Genomic DNA, 20,490 nt, shown 5'->3' with positions numbered 1-20,490 from the left:
TAGAGTGCAGTGTGGAATTCAATGGTGATTGTGTTCCGTGGATTTTTTTATTTATTTATTTTTATTTCACCTTTATTTAACCTAGGCTAGTTGAGAACAAGTTCTCGTTGTTGATAATCAGGCCTGTTACTGAAAAAAAAAATCAGTGTCCTCAGCAAACTTGACGATGAAGTTGGGACTGTGTGAGGCCACGTAGTCATGGGGTTCAGCAAGTCCAGGACCCAGTTGCAGAGGGAGGAGTTCACTCCCAGGGCCGTGAGCTTAGAGTGCAGTGTGGAATTCAATGGTGAAGTGGATTTGTCTGGGTGGATGGAGGCAAGTCAATAACACAGTAGAAAAAATGGGCAGTCTATATACAATGTGTGCAAAAGGCAAGAATAATACAATTTTGCAGATTAACACTGGAGTGATAAATGATCAGATGGGCATGTACAGGTAGAGATATTGGTGTGCAAAAGAGCAGAAAAGTAAATAAATAAAAACAGTATAAAAACAGTATGGGAATGAAATGAAGAGGATTGAGTGTGTCAGGGACAGAGGAAGTGAGTGGTCTTTGACTAGCCTCTAAACCCACTGAATTGTGTAGTGTACAATACACTGCTGAAATGACTAGGTTATACACTCCCCAATCAGTTTATAAGGTACACCACCCCGTTCACAAAAATAGATCGCTCTTACAGACAGTGAGCCACGTGGCCGTGGCTTGCTATATAAAGCAGGCAGGCAGGCAGGCAGGCATCGAGGCTTTCAGTACTGTTAGTTTGAACATTAGAATTTGCAGAACAAGTGACCCAAGTGACTTTTAGCATGGTATGATCATTGGTGCCAGGTGCGCCGGATCCAGTATCTCAGAAACGGCCGCCCTCCTGGAATTTTCACTCACGACAGTGTCGCCATCGTTTACAGAGAATGGTGGGACAGACAAAAAACATCCAGTCAGCGGCAGTCCTGTGGGCGAAAACAGCTTGTTGATGAGAGAGGTCGAAGGAGAAAGGCAAGAATCGTGCAAGCTAACAGGTGGCCACAAACAGACAAATAATGGTGCAGTACAATAGTGGTGTGCAGAACGGCATCTCGGAACACACAACTCGTTGATCCTTGTCACAGATGGGCAAATTGCAGCAGACGACCACACCAGTTTCCACTCCTATTGGCTAAAGACAAGAAGAAGCAGCTCCAGTGGGCACGCAATCACTGACACTGGAGAGTTGAGGAGTGGAAAACATTGCCTTGAACATGACAGTGAGTTAAGTTTACTTGAGTGGCCTGCGCAGTCCCCAGACCTCAATCCAATAGAGCATCTTTAGGATGCAATGGTACAGGCTGTTCACAGCATGAATGTACTGCTGTCCAGGGGCGGCAGGGTAGCCTAGTGGTTAGAGCATTGGACTAGTAACCGGAATGTTGCAAGATCAAATCCCCGAGCTGACAAGGTACAAATCTGTTGTTCTGCCCCTGAACAGGCAGTTAACCCACTGTTCCTAGGCCGTCATTGAAAATAAGAATTTGTTCTTAACTGACTTGCCTAGTTAAATAAAGGTTTAAAAAAAATCATTGAAATTGTTGCGTTTATATTTTTGTTCAGTATACATCGGAAAAATGTGCCAAAGCGATTTAATAAAAAAAAAATTAAGAATGTTAATTTTGTTCATATCACATTTAAGACATTTTTTTTCATGCATGTTATTTAATGTATGATTGCACCAGGACCCTGCATCAAAACCAGATCATTGGGGCCACTTGGGTATAAGATCCATTTGAGAGCATTTCGCTACAATGGCATTAACATCTGCTAACCATGTGTATGTGACAAATAAAGTTGATTTGATATGAAGAAAGATGGGCAGACTAGTTATGGGTATCTAATATTGCATACATTGCATGTCTCGTTTTGAATGAATGATTTCTGCTTGTGCAAATGCTTTGTTGAGCTCTTCAACCAAATAACTATCCTGATATGGGGGGGTGGAACTGAAAACCTGTACCTTCAGAATCTATGTAAGACCGCAGCCGCACAATGGTCCAGATGAAGCGATTGATGTGTTGCTACTGCATGTTGTTGGCGTCTTCTCGTGGTGTACTACAAGAATGCACGCAACGCGACGTTTCCCACTATGCTTTGCGGGCGGAAGAAGCCCAGAAGAATAGTTGTATTTACGCATGCGCATCCCTCTTCCTTCCTTTTCGACATTCTACTCGAACGAGACAAGATGGGACATCAGAGCCTCTACTGGAGTCACCCAAGAAAATTCGGTCAGGGATCCCGATCCTGGTCAGTCTTGTTTAATATATTGTTTAGTATTTGTTATTATTCAGTTTCGAGTACATTTCAGAGTTCGGATGTTTTTCACGGACCCAAATTTTGAGTGTACATTTCGAACCACATGGAGTCTTCGCTCGACCTAATATGGCGGCTGATGTCGATTAACCCCCGACCCTCACATTGTTCTCGCATGTTAAACTCAGCAGTTTGCATTTTCTAGGAATATGTTTCTAATACATGTATTTCCATCCATCAATATACCACTCAATGTGAATGTTGCCGCTTTATCCATTGCTACAACTTCGCGGCCTAAATAATTAGCTACTACCTAGTAGCTACAGTACAGGAGCTCGTTAAATAGGCTTGAAGCTAACATTGGTTATGTGGAAAATTGATGTCGGCTAACCAGCTATCTGGGTACATTTGAATGCACTTGAACTTGCTGGACATGTTTTATTAAATCTTCGCCGTGTTTCTCTAATACGTGCATTTGTTTTTCAGCCGGGTATGCTCGAACAGACACGGTCTGATCCGTAAATACGGGCTCAACATGTGCCGCCAGTGCTTCAGGCAGTACGCGAATGACATCGGCTTTGTCAAGGCAAGTATTTGTTTTCGCTCTACTCTTGCAAATGTAACTTAGTCACCGTTGGCTATTAGTTAACATTACCGATGGTATACGCTAATATAAGGGGTGAAAATAATATAATGCATTCTTCCTCTGGACGATGTACTGTACAGGGTTTAGGCTACAATTCTTGACAGAAATGGATTCCTTCTTATTCTGTAATATATTATATTAACCCTGCTGCTTTATGTACACAGCTGGACTAACTGCATTGGATGCTGAAGGTTCCCCACTGGATGCGAAACCAACATGGGATGTTGCATTATTCCAAATAAATGTTTTAGTCCAACATAGTTGTCTTGTTTTTTTTGTTGGTCTACATTGTCTAACTCTTCTCCACTGAGTTGTCTGCAGGTTTTCACTCTTGTATTTGATTGAATTACGGTCACAAATTAGTAAGGACCTCACCTGGTTGTCTAGGTCTTATTGGAAAGGGAAAAACTAAACCCGCCGACACTCAGCCCTCTAGTGAGTTAGCTGGTGACTCAGGATAAACTGGTTGAATTAAAATGTCACATGGGTTTACTTATAAGTGTGGCCTATGTACATGACAAGAGTGAAATCTAGTGTCTTTTTTTTATATGGCCACCTGTGTTAAGTTTATTCCAAGGTATAAACTGATTCAAACAATGTTTTGTTGGAAATTTTAGTAATTCCTTGTTGGTATTGTGGTAGAGCTTTGAACCTCTTTCTGGATAACATTGAGGGATGCTGCAAGTAATCACTGTACCATTACTTGAGGTATAAATAACATTTGATTTCTTATGTAAATGTACATGGCTGTTAACACAGGCAGCCCAATTCTGACCCCATCCCAACTAATTGGTATTCAGCAATTGCATGTCTTTTTCTGATCAAAATACCAATTAAAGGATAATTTTTCTTCCTGTGTAAACGAGGCATACTTTACCAATGTTTTACATGCTTCAGCCAATCCTGGTTTAGGAAGAGCACCTTTCAATGTGCAATTGATCCAGATTAGTAGCAAATTACATGCATGATGCTCACTCGCACTGAAGTTTACTATAAAAGGGAATGAGCAAGTGCACACTGAGGAAAGAATTGGGACGTGGGAAGGTTATTTCCAACCAGGTGGGCACAGATGTCTCTAGTTTATGATTAACTAATCTGAAAACCTTTGTGCATTTGACATGTTTATAATGCTGCCTCTTAATGTACAGTCACTTCTAAAGTAATTATATTTGAGCTGTCTGAGAGAGGCCTATACTGAACAAGAATATGAATGCTACAATTTCTAACATTTCACTGAGTTCATATAAGGAAATCAGTCCATTGAAATAAATTAACCCTGAATTTATGAATCTCACACAACTAGGCTATAGACCCACCCAATCAGACTGAGTTTTCCCTCACAAAATGGCGTAATTATAAATGTAAGTACTCATTGGGGGCAGTTTATGGTAGAGCAGGAACATTAAATTCTCTGGCAACATCTTTGGTGAACATTCCTGCAGTCAGCACGTCCATTGCACGCTTCCTCAACTTATGGCTTTGTGTTGTGACTACACATTTTAAGTGGCCTTTTATTGTCCCCAGTGCAAGGTGCACCTGTGTAATGATCATGCTTTTTAATCAGCTTTGTGATATGCAATATGTTTCAGGTGGATGGATTATCTTGGCAAAGGAGGAATTCTCATTAACGGATGTAATCAAATTTGTGCATTTCAATAGAAATAAGCTTTTTTGCCTATGGAAAATGTGTTTCGCCTCATGAAACATGGGACCAACACTTTACATAATGTGTTTATAGTTTTGTTCAGCGTACTAGTCGACGTCTACAAATCAGTCTGTGTTGGTTATTTTTCTTTTGCCACTAGATGGCACAGACACTGTATTTTTAAATGTATCCTAACAATTTATTGTTGAGGTGCTCAGGGGCCCCCTCTCAGTTCAAAGGACCTTATTGGCATGGGAAACATGATTGCATTTCCAAAGCAAGGGAAATAGATTATTAACAAGAGTGAAATAAACATAAAATTAACAGTAAACATAACACTCAAAAGTTTCAAAGTAATAGTGACATTTCAAATGACATGGCTATGTACAGTGTTGTAATTGTGCAAATAGTTGAAGTACAAAAGGGAAAATAAAGATCAATATGCAACCTGGTCTCAGAGCATTTCTTATTATTTTGTATGTAAATCTGAGGCACTCCATTTAGTATGATATGTTACCTTGCATATGGTATGTATTAAATTGTGGATGTCTGTGGATGTCACCCATTTATTATGATCTGTTCCAAATTACAATTCATACTATGTTATGAATTTGCAAAACATACAATTTGGAATATGATATTTTACTAATTCTAGCTAGGTTTCTAAAGTTAGCTAGCTGGCTAACCTTAGTTAGGCTAGTGGTTAAGTTTAGGAGATGGGTTAGCTAAAAGAGTTAGAGTTAGCTAATATGGTAAGTAGTTGAAAAGTTGTCCTTAATGAGATTTGAACTCTCAACCTTTGGTTTGCTAGATGTTTGTGTTATACGTCCACCCCTACCAACAACCCTACTTTAGTTTTTGCCTGAAGTAACCATCTGTTTAATGTAACCATCTGTTTAATGTAACCATACCAAACATAACGTATACTCATTTGATTATTTTGGTTTACATTTGCTACCTTATGTCTAGTCTATGAGACCAGGCTGAAATATGGGTTGTATTTACAATGGTGTTTGTTCTTCACTGGTTGCTCTTTCTTGTGGCAACAGGTCACAACTCTGCTGTTATGGCACACTGGTATTTCACCTAATAGATTTGGGAGTTTATCAAAATTCGATTTGTTTTCAAATTAGTTTGGGGTCTTTGTAATCTGAGGGAAATATGTCTAATATGGTCATAAATTTGCCTTAAGGTTATGAAGTGCACTTGTTTCCACCTCATTTTGTGGGCAGTGTGTGCACATAGCCTGTCTTCTCTTGAGAGCCAGGTCTGCCTATGGCATCTCTACATAGTCAAAAGTTTCTTTAATTTTGGGTCAGTCGCAGTGGTCAGGTATTCCGCTACCATGTACTCTCTGTTAGAGTACACGGTACTACTCTCTGTTAGAGTACACGGTACTACTCTCTGTTAGAGTACACGGTACTCTACTCTCTGTTAGAGCACACGGTACTCTCTGTTAGAGTACACGGTACTCTCTGTTTTTGGTTAGTTCTTTCCAGTGTTTCAAGTAATTATATTTTTGTTTTGTCATAATTTGGTTGCCGTCCTAGGGCTCTGTTGGGTTGTTTGTGTTTCTGAACAGAGCGCCAAGACCAGCTTACTCTTCTCTCGGTTAAGCTCTGTAGGTGATGGAATGTTATGGAAGGTTTGGGAATCGCCTCCTTTCAGGTGGTTGTAAAATTTAACGTCTCCTTTCTGGATTTTGATAATTAGCGGGTATTGTCCTAGCTACATGCATTATTTGGTGTTTTACGTTGTATGCGGAGGACATTTTTTTGCAGAATTATGCATGCTAATTGATGGATTGAAGCCATTGCGATGCAATTTTTGTACTCTATTTTGGAAGCTTAAAAACAGATTTATTTAAAGTGTACATTCGTTTTTGACAAGTATTCTATTCCAGACACCTTAATGCATACTTTTCAATGATGTTATGTGAACGGAACACACACATATCTATATCTGCAGTACAAGTCAAAGGTTTGGACACAGCTACTCATTACAGAGTTTTTCTTTATTTTTTAAACTATTTTCTACATTGTAGAATAATAGTGATGGCATCAAAACTATTAAATAGCACATATGGAATCATGTAGTAACCAAAAAAGTGTTAAACAAATCAAAATATATTTTATATTTGAGATTCTTTGTAAAAAATAAAGAAAAACCCTTGTATGACTAGGTGTGTCCAAACTTTTGACAGGTACTGTATATATATGTACACACACATAATAAACCTATTCAGTAATTATTTATTTTTTTGTTCTAAAGGTCTGTGAGAACTAATCACTGATCGCAGTTCTTATTTATGCTTTTCCTTAGCTCCCTGACTGTCAGTCTGTCACAGTCTCCCCAATATTAGGTTTCCATCTGAATAAATGCCAGGGCTAATAGAAAAAGAGTATAAATTAAAAACCATCAACTAGTCAAAAGACAGTGATTATTTCATGTTGGTAAAAAGTGCAGATCTACAGGTAAAAAAAATCAGAATACAATCAATACTCAAGTTACATTACATTAGTAGTGGCCACTTCACTTGCGTATGACATTTCTTATTACATATTAATCTGTGCTTTACCGTGTCTGCCTGTCGAATGAAGTCTTCCATTTAGTTCTATTTGGAGTGCCTCTAGTCTCGACTCGAGAGGACAGTATTCCAGTTGCTCGAGGGGCTCCGTCAAGCCATTTTATTCCCCAATGAGAGATCCCAAGGGAAATGTCTCACACTAAGGCTAATTTCTCATTCCACCACAGACTCAATCAACGGGCAATGCAGCGTGTTTACTGTGTGTAGACATATTCCATCTCAAGATACCTCTTACTGGCAGAGTCTGTCTATTCAGTGAATCTATTGCTGTTCTTGTTGATCATCCCAATTTATGATCTAACTCAGTAAATCATCCATAGTGTTACTCTACCACTGTGACTCTATCCTTCTTGAAATATGCTAATTTCAGGACAGTGTGTGCTACTCCCTCCGTCTCAGGGGAGAACGACTGCCCTTCTCATTGAAGCCACAGGACTTCAAGGCCGACCACGGTATTGCAGGTATTGTTAACAGAAAATAGGATCCTCCATTATAATTAATGGCAAAATGGCAATCTTTGTGATTAATCTCTGGGTAAAAAATTGGAATAAATGGTACCAATAATTGCTTCTAATTCAACAAATTGAGTAACTCAAGCTCATGCTGAGTTACTCAATGCGAAGGGGCAAAACTCACTTCCTGGAGTAGCTTAAACTGTGCATGTTATGTCTCCATGAGACGCCATCTTAACCGACTTCGTTTGGCTTCAATGCGATAGTGACTCTTCACATAGGAATGAATGGTGGCATGTGCTCGATGGCTTTGTCCGTTCATATATATAGTCTGTTTTCCCTTTCCTGCTGCAACCATGATTATTTTCAGCCTGGTCTCATAGACTAGACGTAACATAGTTAATGTACATTGCATTTGGAAAGTATTCAGACCCCTCACCAATCTACACACAATGCCCCATAATGATGAAGCAAAAATAGTTTGTTTTATATTTTGTCAAATGTATATATATATTTATATTTATAAATAAAAGGGAAATATCACATTTCATTAAGTATTCAGCCCCTTTACTCAGTACTTTGTTGAAGCACAGTTGGCAGATTGCATCCTCGGGTCTTCTTGAGTATGACACTACAAGCTTGCCACAGCGGTATTTTGGGAGTTTCTCCCATTCTTCTCTGCAGATCGTCTCAATCTCTGTCCGGTTGGTTGGGGAGCGTCGCTGCACAGCTATTTTCAGGTCTCTCCAGAGATGTTCGGTCAAGTCCGGGCTCTGGCTGGGCCACACAAGGACATTCAGAGACTTGTCCTGAAGCCACTCCTGCTTTGTCTTGGCTGTGTGCTTGGGGTCATTGTCCTGTTGGAAGGTGAATCTTCGCCCCAGTCGGAGGTTATGAGTGCTCTAGAGCAGGTTACTCTGTACTTTGCTCTGTTCATCTTTCCCTCAATTCTCCCAGGCCCTGCCTCTGAAAAACTTCCCCACAGCATGATGCTGCCACCACCGTGCTTCACTGTAGGGATGGTGCCAGGTTTCCTCCAGACATGACACTTATCATTCAGGCCAAAGAGTTCAACCTGGTTTCATCAGACCAGAGAAACTTGTTTCTCATGGTCTGAGAGTCCTTTAGGTGTCTTTTGGCAAACTCCAAGCAGGCTGTCATGTGCCTTTTACTGAGAAGTGGCTTCCATCTGGCCATTCTACCATAAAGGCCTGATTGGTGGAGTTCTGCAGAGATGGTTGTCCTTCTGGAAGGTTATTCCATCTCCACAGAGGAATTCTGGAGCTCTGTCAGAGTGACCATCAGGTACTTGGTCACCTCCCTGACCAAGGACCTTCTCCTCTGATTGCTGAGTTTGGCTGGGTGGCCCGCTCTAGGAAGAGTCTTGGTGGTTCCAAACTTCTTCCATTTAAGAATGATGGAGGCCACTGTGTTCTTGGGGACCTTCAATGCTGCAGAAATGTTTTAGTACCCTTCCCCAGATCTGTGCCTCGACATAATCCTGTCTCAAAGCTCTATGGACAATTCCTTTGACCGCATGGCTTCATTTTTGCTCGGACATGCACTGTCAACTGTGGGACCTTATATAGACAGGTATGTGCCTTTCCAAATCATTTCCAGTCAATTGAATTTACCACAGGTGGACTCCAATCAAGTTGTTAAAACATCTCAAGGATGATCAATAGAAACCAGATGCACTTGAGCGCAATTATGAGTCTCATAGCAAAAGTTCTGAATACGTATAAGGTATTTGTGTTTTTATTATTTTTAATACATTTACAAAAACATCAAACAACCTGTTTCGCGTTATCATTGTGGGGTATTGTGTGTAGATTCATGAGGAAGAAATTGTAACTCAATCCATTTTAGAATTAGGCTGTAAGGTAACAAAATGTGGAAAATGGGAAGGGGTCTGAATACTTTCCGAATGCACTGTAAATCAAGAACACTCAAATTAGCATGAGATGTTACGTTTGGTATGGGCACATAAGATAGAAGGTTACCTAAGGCAACACCAAAAAGGAGGGTGGTTGGTTGGGCATATAACATCATGTACAATTTTAGCTTTTTAGCAACTTTGCTTCTACTAACTACTTTTTAGCTACTTTGCAACGACATGGCATGTTAGCTAACCCTTCCCCTAACCCTAATCTTAATCCTTTTTGCTAACCCTTCCCCTAACACTAACCTTAACCCTTTAACCCAACTCCTTACCTTAACCCTAACCTTAATCCTTAACCCCTAGAGCAAGCTAATCTTAGCCACTTAGCCACCTAGCTAACATCAGCCACAACAAATTGGAATTTGTAACATATTGTACTTGTTGTAAATTTGTAACATATTGTACGAATTGTAATTCGTAACATATTGTATGAATTGCAATTCGTAACATATCAAGATCAGATATCAGATCCGCCACGCTGATCTTCAACACGGGGGCCCCTCAGGGGTGCGTGTTCAGTCCCCTCCTGTACTCTGTGTTCACTCATGACTGCACGGCCAGGCATGACTCCAACACCATCATTAAGTTTTAGATGACACAACAGTGTCATAGCCTGATCACCGACAACGACGAGACAGCTGGTATAGAAGAGGTCAGAGACCTGGCCGTGTGGTGCCAGGACAACAACCTGTCCCTTAACATGATCAAGACAAAGGAGATGATTGTGGACAACAGGAAAAGTAGGACCAAGCACGCCCCCGTTCTCATCGATGGGGCTGTAGTGGAGCAGGTTGAGAGCTTCAAGTTCATTGGTGTCCACATCACCAACAAACTAACATGGTCCAAGCACACCAAGACAGTTATGAAAAGGGCACAACAAAATATATTCCCCTTAGGAGACTGAAAAGATTTGGCAATGGTCCTCAGATCCTCAAAAGGTTCGACAGCTGCACCATCGAGAGCATCCTGACTGGTTGCATCAACGGCCTGGTGTGGCAACTGCTCGGCCTCCGACCGTAAGACACTACAGGGGGTGGTGCATACGGCCCAGTATATCACTGGGGCCAAGCTTCCTGCCATCCAGGACCTCTATACCAGGCAGTGTCAGAGGAAGTCCCTAAAGATTGTTAAAGACTCCAGCCACCCTAGTCATAGACTGTTCTCTCTGCTACCGCATGGCAAGCGGTACCGGAACGCCAAGTCTCAGTTCAAGAGGCTTCTAAATACAGCTACTACCCCCAAGCCATGAGACTCTTGAACATCTAATCAAATTTTGTATTTTTTTTATTTTTTATTTCACCTTTATTTAACCAGGTAGGCTAGTTGAGAACAAGTTCTCATTTGCAACTGCGACCTGGCCAAGATAAAGCATAGCAGTGTGAACAGACAACACAGAGTTACACATGGAGTAAACAATTAACAAGTCAATAACCCAGACTACCCAGACTACCCAGACTACCCAGACTATTTGCTTTGCCCCCCCTGTCTTTTATACTGCTGCTACTCTGTTATTATTTATGCATAATCACTTTAATAACTCTACATACATGTACATATTACCTCAATTACCTTGACTAACCGGTGCCCCTGCACATTGACTCTGTACCGGTACCCCCTGTTTATATAGCCTCGCTTTTGTTATTTTACTGCTCTTTGATTATTTTTTACTTTTATTTCTTATTCTTATATTTTTTTAGGTATTTTTTATTTGTTGTTATTTTTTAACTGCATTATTGGTTTGGTGTCAGGGATTTCACTGTAAGGTGTAAGGGATTTCACTGTAAGGTGTAAGGGATTTCACTGTAAGGTGTAAGGGATTTCACTGTAAGGTGTAAGGGATTTCACTGTAAGGTGTAAGGGATTTCACTGTAAGGTGTAAGGGATTTCACTGTAAGGTGTAAGGGATTTCACTGTAAGGTGTAAGGGATTTCACTGTAAGGTGTAAGGGATTTCACTGTAAGGTGTAAGGGATTTCACTGTAAGGTGTAAGGGATTTCACTGTAAGGTGTAAGGGATTTCATTGTAAGGTGTAAGGGATTTCATTGTAAGGTGTAAGGGATTTCACTGTAAGGTGTAAGGGATTTCACTGTAAGGTGTAAGGGATTTCACTGTAAGGTGTAAGGGATTTCACTGTAAGGTGTAAGGGATTTCACTGTAAGGTGTAAGGGATTTCACTGTAAGGTGTAAGGGATTTCACTGTAAGGTGTAAGGGATTTCACTGTAAGGTGTAAGGGATTTCACTGTAAGGTGTAAGGGATTTCACTGTAAGGTGTAAGGGATTTCACTGTAAGGTGTAAGGGATTTCACTGTAAGGTGTAAGGGATTTCATTGTAAGGTGTAAGGGATTTCATTGTAAGGTGTAAGGGATTTCACTGTAAGGTGTAAGGGATTTCACTGTAAGGTGTAAGGGATTTCACTGTAAGGTGTAAGGGATTTCACTGTAAGGTGTAAGGGATTTCACTGTAAGGTGTAAGGGATTTCACTGTAAGGTGTAAGGGATTTCACTGTAAGGTGTAAGGGATTTCACTGTAAGGTGTAAGGGATTTCACTGTAAGGTGTAAGGGATTTCATTGTAAGGTTTTTTATTCAACGCATGTGACAAACAACATTTGATTTGATTTCTCATTCAAATGCTGCATGCAATACAACGAGGGGGCAGTGGTGCACCACAGCTGAAAGCCAACAATTCAAGACAATAGGCTTGGAACATTCAAAGAGTGACTCGATGGGGGGCCTGCCCAGCTCCCTGGGGAGAGGCTCTCTTCCCATTGTTAAGAAATACATGCAAATGCCGACTGATAAGAGTCAGCCTTTATAAGGCTGTCATCTTCGGCATAGCTAATTGAATGCTGCACGCCATTTGAACTGCCGCACAGAGAGGGAACAGATGCGTGAGACTGCAGGGAAGGGGGCAAATTGGGGGGGAAGGGTGCAGCTAAAACCAAACAACGAGGAGGGGATGAGTCAAATGGTGGACATGATGTCATGTATCTATCACTGATCTGTGTGAGGTGCGTGTCTTATCTGATTCCGCTGTGAAGTACGTGTGCACGCCTGTGTGTGTATGCATGCATATACACTGAGTATACCAGACCTTATGAACACCTTTCTTATACTGAGTTGCCCCCCCTTTTCCCTCAGAACAGCCTCAATTTGTCGGGGAATGGATTCTACAAGATGTCGAAAGCGTTCCACAGGGATGCTGGCCCATGTTGACTCCAATGCTTCCCACAGTTGGGTCAAGTTGACTGGATGTCCTTTGGGTGGTGGACCATTCTTGATACACACAGGAAACTGTTGAGTGTGAAAAACTCCCGTTCTTCTACACTGATTGAAGTGGATTTAATAAGTGACATCAACAAGGGATCATAGCTTTAACCTGGATTCACCTGGTCAGTCTTTGTAATGGAAAGAGCAGGTGTGTGTGAGAGAATGTATAGTCAAAGCAGCATAAGCTGTGGTTAATAATGAATTAGACAAGGCACAAGAAGAGACAGAGAGGACTAATGAATTAGACTAGACACAATAATAGACACAGAGAGAGTGAGGAGAGACATATGGAGAGTAATATTCTGTTCGCCATCTATCCACACTGAAACTAAACTCAGCAAAAAAAAGAAACGTCCCTTTTCTAGGACACTGTCTTACAACGATAATTCGTAAAAATACAAATAACTTCACATATCTTAATTGTAAAGGGTTTAAACACTGTTTCCCATGCTTGTTCAATGAACCATAAACAATTAATAAACATGCACTTGTGGAACGGTGTTTAAAACACTAACAGCTTACAGACAGTAGGCAATTAAGATCACAATTATGAAAACTTAGGACACTAAAGGGGCCTTTCTACTGACTCTGAAAACACAAAAAGAAAGATGCACAGGGTCCCTGCACATCTGCGTGAACTTGTCTTAGGCATGCTGCAAGGAAGCATGAGGACTGCAGATGTGCAGATGACAACAACACCAGGAACGCACAATCCCTCCATCACTGCTCAGACTGAGAGAGGCTGGACTGAGGGCTTGTAAGCCTGTTGTAAAGGCTGGTCCTCACCAGACATCACCGCCAATCGTTGCTGGACCAGACAGGACTGGCAAAAAATGCTCTTCACTGACGAGTCACGGTTTTGTCTCGCCATGGGTGATGGTCGAATTCGCGTTTATCGTCGAAGTAATGAGCGTTACACCGAGGCCTGTACTCTGGAGCGGGATCGATTTGGTGGGGGGTCCGTCATGGTCTGGGACGGTGTGTCACAGCATCATCGAACTGAGCTTGTTGTAATTACAGGCAATCTCAACACTGTGAGTTACAGGGAAGACATCCTCCTCCCTCATGTGGTACCCTTCCTGCAGGCTCATCCTGACATGACCCTCCAGCATGACAATGCCACCAGCCGTACTGCTCGTGCTGTGCGTGATTTCCTGCAAGACAGGAATGTTGGTGTTCTGCCATGGCCAGTGAAGAGCCTGGATCTGAACCCCATTGAGCACGTCTGGGACCTTTGGGCCATTCCCCCCAGAAATGTCCGGAAACTTGCATGTGCCTTGGTGGAAGAGTGGGGTTACATCTCACAGCAAGAACTGACACATCTGGTGCAGTCCATGAAGAGGAGATGCACTGGAGTACGTAATGCAGCTGGTGCCCCCCCCCATTTGTTCAGGGACACATTATTCCATTTCTGCGGAACTTGTTCAGTTTATGTCTCAGTTGTTGAATGTTGTTATGTTCATACAAATATTTACACATGTTAAGTTTTCTGAAAATAAACGCAGTTGACAGTGAGAGGATGTTTCTTTTTTTGCTAAGTTTATAAACCTGGTCATACATTCTTCAGTTTGATGTAGAAAGGGGTCAGGGGTATTTGCTATTGAGCATTTCTCTACAGGACTTCACTGGTTAGATGAAAAGGGAGAGAGACTTGTTCTCTGAATGTGCTACATAACCTCACTCTTAAACCCTCACACCCAGCAAAATTACATTTTAGTAGACGTCTTATCCAGAGCGACTAACAGGATCAATCAGGGTTAAGTGCCTTGCTCAATGGCACAATGATAGCCTTTTCACCAAGACGGCTCTGGGATTCAAACCGGCAACCTTTCTGTTACTGTTCCAACGCTACCAGGCTACTCGTAAATGGAATAGATCAAGAAGTGACATTTAACAATATGCACAGGAATGGTGTCACAGCACACAGTCCCCTCTCAGTCTGATCATTGTCCCTAGGCTGCCTGGGAGCATGTGATACTCTGCCAGCTCTCTCTCTCTCTCTCTCTCTCATTTATTTCAGTGTTACTGGCCATGGATGAATAATCATACCATATACCTTAATGGATTGGCCACAGCCGTCATCCAGCTAGAGCTGTTTCTGCTTCTGGCCAGATGATGTGTGTGAAGCATGTCGATGTCCTACGTGTTCAGCTAAATGTCATGTTCCACATGAGACTAACCTGTAACCACATATATACCTCCTTGTCAGTGAATCCCTCTAGAATATTTTTGAATATATGCATTGTAACCTGAGTATTAGTTATCGTTAGGCCTACTACCAGAGCTGTCTTACATAATAGAGGACTATACCCGCCAATAACCATATAGTGGGAATTCGATTTTCCTCTTGTGAAATTCTCCTGACGTTGTTTTTGATCTTAACCTTTTGAACCTCTGTGACATTAAAGATTGAACATGGTTAACATGTAAGTTTTTACCTTAAACCTGTGGACCGTACTGGCACAGCTTTGATTCACATGATAATTGCTATGGCTGAATTACTGGAAACATCGCGTTAGACATGATGGACATTCAAGGTTTCTGCCGCCCACACATTTACAGTGTTGAATATTTCCCTCTGTCTGCGGTATATAGTGATATGTCTGTGACTGTCATCGGCCAGTTATGGCCTTCATTTTCTCCATTCACATGTCAATGCTAGCAGTTCTGTTAAAGGGGCAATCCCGGATTCAAACAACACCAAAATGGCCGCCCCAACATTTTTTTCGCTAAAGAGCTGAGTGATGGGGCTGGAGAAATGTAACAACTCTCAAATTCATAGATGGAGCTATGGATGCAAGGACTGACGACTATACAAGAGATCAAAATCATAGTTTTAATCATGTTTTGAAGCTATACATTGTTTACAATTATTTGGTTTACAAACAATTGGCTAAAGCAAGCATATAGTTGGGGTTCTGATGGGTAAGACAGTTCAACTAAGCTTGTTAGACATTTATGTCATATTCTTTGAGAATCAATGGCTATTTAATTAATTTAAAAGTAAAAAAATTCAGGGTAGAAAATTAGCTGTCATGCATGTTGACGGTTCTAAAGTGGCTGCCAGACTGGTTTCCATGACAACATCTCTGCCATTGAGAGTCCGGAGATTATTCCAGAGGGAAAGGCATAAGGAGGCGTTGTTCTCTTGTCTAAATTTCAACCTTCAATTTTGAAGAGGGGGAAATTAGTTTAGGGCTGACTCATAGATGCTGCATGGAGAATAGAAGGATATTAAAACATAAGGGACACGAGCTGTACTTTCTCTCTACAATCTGAGTGGTGCTTCAACCAGTAACCTCAGCGACAATTACTCCTACTACTGCCACAACTATTATTTCTACTACCATTAATGTATCCACAACTATTACGACTACCACTGCCTCTATAACTGCAAAGGATTCAGAGATTCTACCCTTTTTTAGAAGACTCACATTGAAGACTGCAGTGACAGCTTCGTGATTCCAGGGAAGAAGAGGCCAGGATCCTTTCCCAGGAAATGTAGGTTATATCAGAATAGATGCATGCTGAACAACAGTGGGACGACACTTTGAACACATGTCACTTTCAGAAGCGTTCTCCTTCCTGTTTCTCTCGGTCAGAACTGTGAATATCACATCCGAACGCCTGTCTAGAGTCCAGAGACGAGATTTAAAGATGAATAGTTTATGAGTCACTCACTTTACCCTTGACCCATGGCTGAATAATTTGGTGACTTGCGTGGTTACTCACCACCACTCACCGTTTGTATTTGAAATGCAGGTCAGCCAGCCGCCGATCACCATGGAAATGCCTTCCCTCTTGCACACACTCACGATGCCCCACCATGGCAACCTGTCGCTGCTTGTTGGTGGAGGATGTTTTATGAAGCAGGAGCCCAAACTCAAGGACACCTGGATCAAGAGCTTCTTAAGCTGCATTCTGAAATAGCTTTGCCTCACTGAAGAGATCTATTCCAGAGTTGTTATTTCAATGGGGACTGACACGAGCCTCTTGTAAAAACGACAGCCATTGAATTGCTATGGTTATGTAAGTTGTTCATTTTCTTCATGTGTTTTTTCATGTCTTGCCATAGCTAGATAGCCTATGCATTTTGATACCTATGAGGAATAATTTGAAGCTCTCTTACATAGCTAGTCGCCACCCGCCCCTGTGGGGTAAGCAAAGAGATTCATGCCTGCAGCGTCGACAGACAGGTGTGAGATTAAGACACATTGCAGCAGAGCAGTCAGAGAGACCCTGGCTAGGTAGTTGTTCTTGTGGTGGTGTTGTGATATGTGAGGCTCCCAGTAGATTTGCTGTGCCTCTGGCATCCACCCACCTCCACCTCTGCCTATCAGATCTTTGCATCTCTCCCTGGTACAGAGAGAGAAAGACCCTCTCTCCTCTCCTCTCTCTGTCATTATTGATTTCAGTGTGTTGACCTGCTGGAGTATCCAATACCAGTTAACCAGTTATCAGTTATGAGTTATCATACCAGTTATCAAATCAAATTTTATTTGTCACATGCGCTGAATACAACAGGTGTAGGTAGACCTTACAGTGAAATGCTTACTTTCAAGCTCTTAACCAACAATGCAGTTTTATGATCCCTAAAGAAGTAAGAACTTTTGCACTACACGGTCAGGTCTCTGACCTCTTCCCTAAAGGCTGTCTCATCATTGTCGGTGATCAGGCCTACCACTGTTGTGTCATCAGCAAACTTAATGATGGTGTTGGAGTCGTGCCTGGCCGTGCAGTCAAAAGTGAACACGTTTTGAGGATCAGCGTGGCGGATGTGTTGTTACCTAACCTTACCACCTGGGGGCGCCCCGTCAGGAAGTCCAGGATCCAGTTGCAGAGGGAGGTGTTTAGTTCCAGGGTCCTTAGCTTATTGATGAGCTTTGAGGCCACTATGGTGTTGAACGCTGAACTGTTGTCAATGAATAGCATTCTCACATAGGTGTTACTTTTGTCCAGGTGGGAAAGGCCAGTGTGGAGTGCAATAGAGATTGTATCATCTGTGTTTCTGTTGGTGCGGTATGCAAATTGGATTGGGTCCAGGGCTTCTGGGATAATGGTGTTGATGTGAGCCATGACCAGCCTTTCAAGCATTTCATGGCTACAGACGTAAGTGCTATGGGTCGGTACTCATTTAGGCAGGTTACCTTAGTGTTCTTGGGCACAGGGACTATGGTGGTCTGCTTGAAACACGTTGGTATTACAGACAGGGAGAGGTTGAAAATGTCTGTAAAGACACTTGCCAGTTGGTCAGCGAATGCTCGGAGTACACGTCCTGGTAATCCGTCTGGTCCAGCGGCCTTGTGAATGTTGACCTGTTTAAAGGTCTTACTCACATTGGCTGTGGAGAGTGTGATCACACAGTCGTCCGCAACAGCTGGTGCTCTCATGCATGTTTCAGTGTTATTTGCCTCGAAGAGAGCACAGAAGTTATTTAGCTTGTCTGGTAGGCTCATGTCACTGGGCATCTCTCGGCTGTGCTTCCCTTTGAAGTCTTTAATAGTTTGCACTGCCACATCCGACGAGCATTGGAGCCGGTGAGGTACGATTCAATCTTAGTCCTGTATTGACGCTTTGCCTGTTTGATGGTTGTTCAGAGGGCATAGCGGGATTTCTTATAAGCGTCCGGGTTAGAGTCCCGCTCCTTGACAGCGGCAGCTCTACCCTTTAGCTCAGTGCGAATGTTGCCTGTAATCCATGGCTTCTGGTTGGGGTATGTACTGTGAGGGACGACGTCATCGATGCACTTATTGTTAAAGCCAGTGACTGATGTGGTGTGCTCTCAAATGCCATCGAAGAACATTAACATATTCCTATCTGTGTTAGCAAAACAGTTCTGTAGTTTAGCATCTGTTTCATCTGAACACTTTTTTATAGACCGAGTCACTGGTGCTTCCTGCTTTAATATTAGCTTGAAAGCAGGAATCAGGAGGATATAGTTATGGTCAGATTTGCCAAATGGAGGGAGAGGGAGAGCTTTGTACACGTCTCTGTGTGTGGAGTAAAGGTTGTCTAGAATGTTTTCCCTCTGGTTGCAGATTTAACATGCTGATAGAAATTAGGTAAAACTTATTTAAGTTTCCCTTCATTAATTTCCCCGGCCACTAGGAGCGCCACCTTTGGATGAGCGTTTTCCTGTTTGCTTATGGTGGAATACAGTTCGGTTTTAGTGCCAGCCTCGGTCTGTGGTGGTATGTTGGCAGCTATGAAAAATACAGATGAAAACTTTCTAGGTAGATAGTGAGGTCTACAGCTTATCATGAGGTACTCTACCCCAGGTCAGCAAAACCCTGAAACTTTCTTAGATATTGTGCGCTGGCTATTGTTTACAAATATGCATAGGCCCCCGTCACATGTCTTACCAGAGGCTGCTGTTCTATCTTGCCGATAGAGTGTATAACCCACCAGCTGTATGTTCTTAATCTCGTCTTTCATCCACGACTCGGTGAAACATAAGATATTACAGTTTTAATGTCCCGTTGGTAGGATATACATGCTTTCAGTTCGTCCAATTTATTTTCCAGCTAGCAGAACGGAAGGCAAGGGCAGATTAGCCACTCATTGCCTGATCCTTTCAATGCATCCTGATCTCTTTCCGTGAAACATACATTTCCTTTTCCAGCGAATCACATGGTTCTGGGCCTGGTCAGGTGTCCGTAGTATATCCCTGCGTCCGAGTCATTGAAGTAGAACTCCTCTTCTAATTTGAGGTGAGTAATCCCAGTTCTAATATCCAGAAGCTATTTTCGATTATAAGAGACGGTAGCAGCAACATTATGTACAAACAACCTGAAAAAACAAACAAAATAGCATGATTGGTTGAGAGCCGATAAGACGGCAGCCCTACCCTCCGGCGCCATCAGGGTACAGCGCCATGATGCAGCGTCCACATATTTAAAGGAATACCTTGGATTTGTCAATAAGGACCTTATTTACAGTACTTCCACAGTCATTGCGCTAACGCTAGTTAGCATTGGCTCGCAAAACGACATCTAACTTCCTTCATAATGGACATAGAGACATAAAATGGTATCCACATGTTCATCTGACTCTTGGGGAAGTCGATAAAGGGCCCCATTGCCAAAATCCCAAAGTATCCCTTTAAAGGACTGGAGGACTGGAGTGTGTGTGTGGTGTGTTTGTGTGAGGAGGGGGTGGTGATGGGAGTAATAGATAGAGATCAGATAAGAGGCAGGTTCCCATTGATTAGTGCAATGTACAAACAGATAGACAGATCAATAGAGAGAGGTCAATGGAAATTATAACCATTTTAAAGAGAAGAGTGATCGCTGATGGGATGAGCACCGCACCGGGTGAGTTAAGAGCTGTTATAGATTTGAATGAAGACATCCGTTTTGGTCATGGTGAATGGGAGACATGGCAGCGCTGTATCACGGTAAGTAGGTGTCTGGTCAAAGATCCTTGGGGAATGGCATGCATAAAGTTGTGAGACATGCATATTATTGGAGTTTATAATCTTTGTTTCCATTGAACATGCCATACAAATAAAGGCATTTTAATGAATGATATGTATAGTGCCTTGGTCCTCCTTTCTTTTTGATGCATATTAATGCATTGGAGCGATACTCATGCCTTAGGCCAGATCTGTAATCGTGCATTAAAAACCAGGACATAGTCAAACCAGCGATAAAAAAGAGTAAAGTTTGAGC

The 20,490-nt window shown here is 42.0% G+C and overlaps 1 protein-coding gene across 1 annotated transcript; it reads left to right on the top strand.

Annotated features, from left to right (window-relative positions):
• Window positions 1-2,103: 2,103 nt before the first annotated feature.
• LOC118378606 (40S ribosomal protein S29-like) lies at window positions 2,104-3,180 on the top strand. Its single transcript, XM_035765588.2, has 3 exons — window positions 2,104-2,272; window positions 2,765-2,864; window positions 3,089-3,180. Exons 1-3 carry the CDS (start codon window positions 2,115-2,117, stop codon window positions 3,095-3,097), a joined length of 267 nt encoding a protein of 88 aa, XP_035621481.1. The 5' UTR covers window positions 2,104-2,114; the 3' UTR covers window positions 3,098-3,180.
• Window positions 3,181-20,490: the final 17,310 nt, after the last annotated feature.

This window comes from Oncorhynchus keta, chromosome 8, assembly GCF_023373465.1.
Source record: "Oncorhynchus keta strain PuntledgeMale-10-30-2019 chromosome 8, Oket_V2, whole genome shotgun sequence".
NCBI lineage: Eukaryota > Metazoa > Chordata > Actinopteri > Salmoniformes > Salmonidae > Oncorhynchus > Oncorhynchus keta.
This window is presented reverse-complemented; position numbering and strand designations above follow the sequence as displayed.

Bases quoted from the DNA above. Each gene is read 5' to 3' on its own strand.
- LOC118378606 (XM_035765588.2), top strand. From the start codon at position 2,115: ATGCTTTGCGGGCGGAAGAAGCCCAGAAGAATAGTTGTATTTACGCAT. The intron at 2,273-2,764 runs GTCAGTCTTGTT...TTTGTTTTTCAG, and splicing joins GGTCAGGGATCCCGATCCTG to CCGGGTATGCTCGAACAGAC.